This window comes from Branchiostoma lanceolatum, chromosome 8 (assembly GCF_035083965.1).
Source record: "Branchiostoma lanceolatum isolate klBraLanc5 chromosome 8, klBraLanc5.hap2, whole genome shotgun sequence".
Classification (NCBI taxonomy): Eukaryota; Metazoa; Chordata; class Leptocardii; order Amphioxiformes; family Branchiostomatidae; genus Branchiostoma; species Branchiostoma lanceolatum.
In genome coordinates this window covers 11,896,331-11,902,318 of record NC_089729.1, presented here as the reverse complement: position 1 = coordinate 11,902,318, position 5,988 = coordinate 11,896,331, and the positions used below count along the sequence as shown (strand labels likewise).

Genomic DNA, 5,988 nt, shown 5'->3' with positions numbered 1-5,988 from the left:
CACCTTACAAACGGCTTATGTCTGTACCAATTCAATCGTTAAGATTATTTTCTAATCTGCAAGGATACAAGATTTGGTCTCATTAGTGTGCTCTGGCAAGTAGCCCACAACAGCAGCTCTCAACCTCAATAACAAGCCACATTTTGAGATTTACATACTCTCTGCAGTAATCAGAGCCCACTGCACCCTTCTAAAGTCACACGCCTGCCACATAAATACCTGTTGGTGAAATGGTAATTGTGCTCTTGCAGCGGGTTACGAGCTGCTTCGAAGTCATTAAAATATGATTTGTAAATGGCTAAAACTGTCATATGGTTGATGCAATGTATGCTGATTGTTATACATATAAGGCATAAGTGTCGGTGTGGTTGGGGGTGTTGACATAGAATTTAAAGGTTTAGGGTTTGAATGGTTCAAAGATGAAGTGGGGGAGGGGGGTGTCCCAGAAGATTGGCGAGCTGCCTTCGTTGCCGGTGATCAGTCATTAAAGACTCTGTGTCTCTGAACGACCACGTTTTGGAGTTCAACGCAATATGAACACCTTTTTACCCACCTGTAAGGCAGTTCGATTTATGCTTGTCAAAAGTGCATCGAAATATTGTTTTTCTGGTATAGAAAAAATAATCTACCCAGGTTCACTTTCAGTTGCGATTACCAGTAGATATTGACGGACGAATACACATATATGTGTTTGTTTGTTTGTTTGTTTGTTTGTTTGTTTGTTTGTTTGTTTACGAGCAAATGTTCACTTGGCGACGTAAAAACCGACTACCTCCGACCTGTGGTGCCGCTCTCAGGGTTTACTCATTGCAAGCGGTTGATGGCGGCTTATTAATAATTGTTTGTGAAAAGTCACTTTTACGAAGATGAGGCCTATGTACGTCGTGAAATATCGATGCGCACGTATCAATTGACGCTGATACCTGGGCCACATTTAGAACCAAATTACCTCGACATGCCTATTCCCCGACAGGAGCATTTCTGCCCGCGAAAGTATTCCTCAAGAGGGATAGAAAGCAGCTCTAGGCTTATTAGCGTGAGCAGGGGATTTGGGGGTAAGATTGTTTCACACGACGCTCTATAAAGGTTTTTAGTACCTGTAGCTCCCCTGATTGTCTGTTCTATGCAGTTCCAAACAACGAGTTTATCGATGTGATATATATTCCTGGTGCATCATTGACTCTCTTCTCCTGCTATTTTAGTGTGTTTTTTCCTGCGTCAATCTTGAAAAGGGCTTTTTGCCCCAGTATTAAAAATAAGAATATCAGTTCATCACTTTTGACATGAATTATAACCATATGAATATCATCTTCAGTTGGTTTATCTTTTAATCAATTTCACAGTTATCAGACTGTGCATTGATTGGTTTACTTAAGCTTGGCTACAAATAAGCAGTCATTTTACCTCGTTTTCTCGCATTATTTGCCTACTCCTGTCAGATTGCACTAGTGATGTAGGGATGATCTTACCCTCGGGGTGTTTTTTCATGTCTATTCTGAAGCGGAACACTCGAGATAGAATATCCCAGTTTATTAAGCGGACATTGTGTAGGCTCAAGATGTCTGGAAGTGATAGTATGGTTTGAATCTCATTTTACGTGCCCTGGTGAGCACACACTGTGGAAGGGAAAATCACCTGCTGGCTATGTATACCCCTTCTCATAGAGGTTCATCTGAGACCAAAACGTGACTCTCAACTTCTCCCCACAAGTATTTCCGCCCTGCCTCGCTTGGTTAACTCTGAGTGTGTAAAGATGCTAATCTTGTGTTAATCTCCGCAATTCTGCGGTGAGGCTCACTGGATTTACTCGTTCCAATAGCTGACATCACCGGAAATTGTTGTTTGCGGCTCGACGTATTGAAATGTGTGATAAAGGGCGTGAAATTGATATCCGAAACCTTCACAGACGCACGTCCAAATTGGAAGTTTAATAAAGGCTGTGTTTGCAATCCCTCCAGGTAGTTCTGTACGATTTAGGAAGAGCTTTTTGGCCATCTTCAAAACGCCCTTAGAACCGCAAACTTGGCTCCGTTACAGCCTCCGTCCATCCTCCAGTGTTCCTGCGTGATTATGTCGAGTGCCACGTCCGCTATCACACTGCGTTCTGAACAGAAATTATCTAAAAGGGGAACGTTATCAAAGTCATATCTCTTCAATAAACCACAGTGTTATAGCCTCTTTCATCCATGAGTGTAATTGGAACGAGGTCTGATTGCGCCTTTTTTAAGTGGATTGCTCTGAAACCCTCGATGTTCTAGTGCATTCTACCTCGCTTTGAAGGACGACTCTGTGTTCACATTTTCTGGCAAAGGGCAAGAGCTACACGCTACAGACACTAAACGTCAATAGCTTTGAAGATAGCAATAATGTCAAAGACGCGCAAGACGCAAGTTGGGGATTTGAAACGCTCGTTCCGTGTGCTCTAATATAGCAAAATCTTAAGTGGTAGTTTACAGAAGTCAGACAGCAAGCAGATTCGATTAGCACACGATTGGAGAAGAATGATCCATCTAAACCATCAAGGACACGAACTTTGTTGTGATGCTTCATGCGATAAGAGCATGCCCGTCTTCTCTATGGATCAAAGATGTGGCGAAACAAAAAACAATGGTTGTTGCCTACCCTTTCCTCGTGTACTGGTCAGAAGCCAACAGCAAGACTCATTTGGTACACGAAATATGACTAAGGTCCCATTAAAAAGGTAGAAAATCGACTTGTGAAATCCACGCTTGGTCGAACGACAGAGTATCTGTGAGAGTATAATTTCCTTTTACAAATGGTTAAGGAACTTCAGACCATTTATCATCTACGTGTAACTCAGCGGGTATCTTGCGGGTAGATTGGTAATGGAGAGAAATAGTCCAGATAAACTCGACCGAGCCTAACCTGTCTTTCGTGTCCTCCGAGATGGATTGATATAATGCATAAAGCATCCGTCAGCGAGGCAGTTGAAGCCGATCAATCTAGCTTCATGTAAAGTTTTCAAGAAATGGTGAGACATGCTGGGTTCAGTAGTAATGTCATTGATCAATCCGTATTTCTAAGATGTGTGATATGATATGATATGATTTGAATCCGACGCACAGAATTCAAAGCAGAACCGTACCATGAAAGGAACGATCATTCCAATGCGCAAACGCCACGCTGTTCTACGTGTTTCTAAGAACCTATGTCCATTTCATGTAAAAGAAATCTGACACCATCCGATTTCTATCAAAGAAGACACTAGAGATTCGCAGAGTAAATGCAGCGAAACTTCTTCCTATGGGACGTTTAGTTCGTGCATCCAGCCATAGCTACTGTGAGTCCGTGGGAGTGGGCGCGTCTGTGATGGCGTGATCCAACGGTCTTTGATCAGGCTACCCAATGGTTTTTAAGGAGAGAGCGTGATAACAAAATTACACCTTGGTGTCTTCGCATCGCTTTGAAATTCGAGTCGCCAACATATCTAATTGCGAAAGGCCGCTGGTTGAAAGCCACCCCAATTCATCGGCACCTTGTGATGATATACATTTAATTGAAAGGCGAGGGCGAGGATGCCTAATTACGGGACAATGATTTTTGTAGTACTTAGCCAGCAGTAGATACTGACCAGGAGACAGCGATGGAACTAAAATCTTGCTTTCTCACTTTGCACTTTGAGAATTTTCAGAATAGATTTCGAATTTATGGCTGTGCTACGTAGTTGTGATGTTTCTTGCCTCGTTTCTCCTGCACTCTTACAACCCCATGATGTACTGCAACACAGGCTTCATAGCACGGCATATCAGTTGCAACTTTTAAAGCGTTTTTGACGGGCGAATCTATTCTAGTGCCATGATGCCCTCTCCAAATCTACCCAATGCGCCCTCATCCTCTGAAATACGAGTAGGGATTTCACTCAAAGTAAAAGTGGCCGCGAGGAACGAAATCTCAACCTCTAAAAGCCTTTTACTGCTGCGTCGTAATCGCAAGCGTTAGGACGGAAAACAAGTAATTGAAGCCATCTGTCAGACGATATCGCAGGGCATAGTACAACTATAACTAAAGCAACAGACAGTGGATTTGTAGTCGTTCATTAACTTCCAGAGCGTTTAATTAGCATTCCAAAAATGGCTGTGTATACAACAGGTATCCCCCTCAGCTAAAGTAATGAGATGTGCATCTGCATGTGCAAATGCAGTTTACAGGCAATTAACATCAGTATGTTTCAAAATCTCATTTATGAAATTACCATCATCAATTTGGCGTCTTTCAACGGAGCGCTGGAAAAATATAGGTACAGTAATGAATGGACTCTAGAATAGAGCAACATCTGGTTGAAAATACGTACACTATTCTCTTTGACACTTATGCACAATATATGATCTCTTTAGCGTCAGTTTATCCACAGAAAAGATTCGTTCTTAATCCTCGACTACCCTTACCGCAGCTTCACAGGACAAGACCTCATCTTTGCTAACAAATCGTCTCCGAGCAGGTTCGTTCGTAGGCCGCTGTGGTTATAGTGATAAAGTGTCTCTACTGTAGATGATGTGTTCACATGTCCAAACGGTCGGTCGTCTCCGCTCTTCAATTGTCCAACAGGTTCTGCTGTCTCGCCTGAATCAGGTCCCCGATGAGGCGCAGGACGGCGGAACGGGTCAGGTGGTCCGTCGGGTCTTCTGTGAGGCTGGACAGCCGCATCCTGTCCATGGGTTCCCTCTGGGGCGGCAGCGTGAACCTCGGCTGGGGGGCTGTGTAGTCCTGCCAGAGGTCTGAGTCCGAGTCGTTCTCGGAGAGGGAAGAGGGCGGGCTGCGCCGACCGAATCGGAGTGGCTCGAAGGCCTCGTTCCAGTTGACCGCCGTCATGGGCTTGGCCTGGGCCCTGCGCACCGGCACGGCCTCCTCGCCGTCGAGAAACATCAGGCAGCTCAGCACTGCTACGAGGACGGTGGTCAACTTCATAGTTCTCCAACACAGGTAACTGAAAGGCGACGATAGCGATCGGTTAGTGCTCTTCCCCAACTGAGCTGTAAGGTTTTTATACCTGCTGCCTGTGACGACAGAGGACCTCCAACGCAGAACCTCTCAAATGTCACATGTGGCTAGGGCGTGTGATGTGCCTCGCTCATCATATATTATGACTCATTATTCACAATTTCGCTTCTTGCTAGTTACAACTCGTTCTATTTCTGATTTTACACGTCCTAACGCCCCACCCAATTTCCATCTACGCACAGTCGGAGCTCACATAACATATCTTTCCTTTCCAACCCAGACCTTTCAAGTCTCCGGGGTCTCTTCATTTACGCTTTTCAATCTACATTCAAATGTTTCAGATTCGACGGAGGGTATAGGAAGGATACGGACTATGGATTTTATGTACGCTTGACATTAAGATAGCGCAAGCAGGGATTATACAACACATCTCGTGGATGATTTTATACGGCAGATGAAATATGAACAGTACAAATCCGTGCCTATGACAAATATTGCAATTACCACCTGGCATTACAGTAGGGCAATAAAACGTACACACCTGTAGACACCTGTAGTCGTGGGGAGCTCTACCCTGCGCGGCTGTTCACAGTCGACGGCGTCGCGGTTCTGAAGGAGTCGGCTCGGAATGAGGACCGGGGACCCGTGCTGGCGCCTTTGAAGAACAAACTTCGTCAGGATTTAACTTAGTTTAGACTAAAGGAGAATATTCAGCGGCGCTTGTGTTTGTGCCAGGCCGAGTCTTATAAACAGGCATTCTGTGACGTCAGCGGCCCTTGCATTTCCTAACGACATTATCGACATGCGCAGTTGCAAAACAAGTACCTTGCACAAACGTCACTTCAACAGGATGTGTCCACGTAATTCAAACATTTATATTCATTTTAAGATGCCGATCAGCCAATCGAACATGTTTTTTTCTAAATGGCCATTGTACAACACGTCATGCTACATTCGTCATAGCTTGGAATATTCCCACCACAGCAATTAATCACCCACACAGACGCTTGGAATTAGCCGAAAAACAGA

At 44.4% G+C, this 5,988-nt stretch overlaps 1 protein-coding gene across 1 annotated transcript; it reads right to left on the bottom strand.

Moving 5' to 3' along the window:
- Window positions 1–4,057: 4,057 nt before the first annotated feature.
- On the bottom strand, window positions 4,058–5,713 carry LOC136440969 (uncharacterized). The gene is made up of 2 exons (XM_066437179.1): window positions 5,501–5,713; window positions 4,058–4,945 (listed from the first exon to the last, which is right to left on the bottom strand). Exon 2 carries the CDS (start codon window positions 4,924–4,926, stop codon window positions 4,552–4,554), a length of 375 nt encoding a protein of 124 aa, XP_066293276.1. The 5' UTR covers window positions 4,927–4,945; window positions 5,501–5,713; the 3' UTR covers window positions 4,058–4,551.
- Between the last annotated feature and the right edge of the window lie 275 nt (window positions 5,714–5,988).

Coding starts and splice junctions, on each gene's coding strand:
- LOC136440969 (XM_066437179.1), bottom strand. CDS start 4,926: ATGAAGTTGACCACCGTCCTCGTAGCAGTGCTGAGCTGCCTGATGTTT.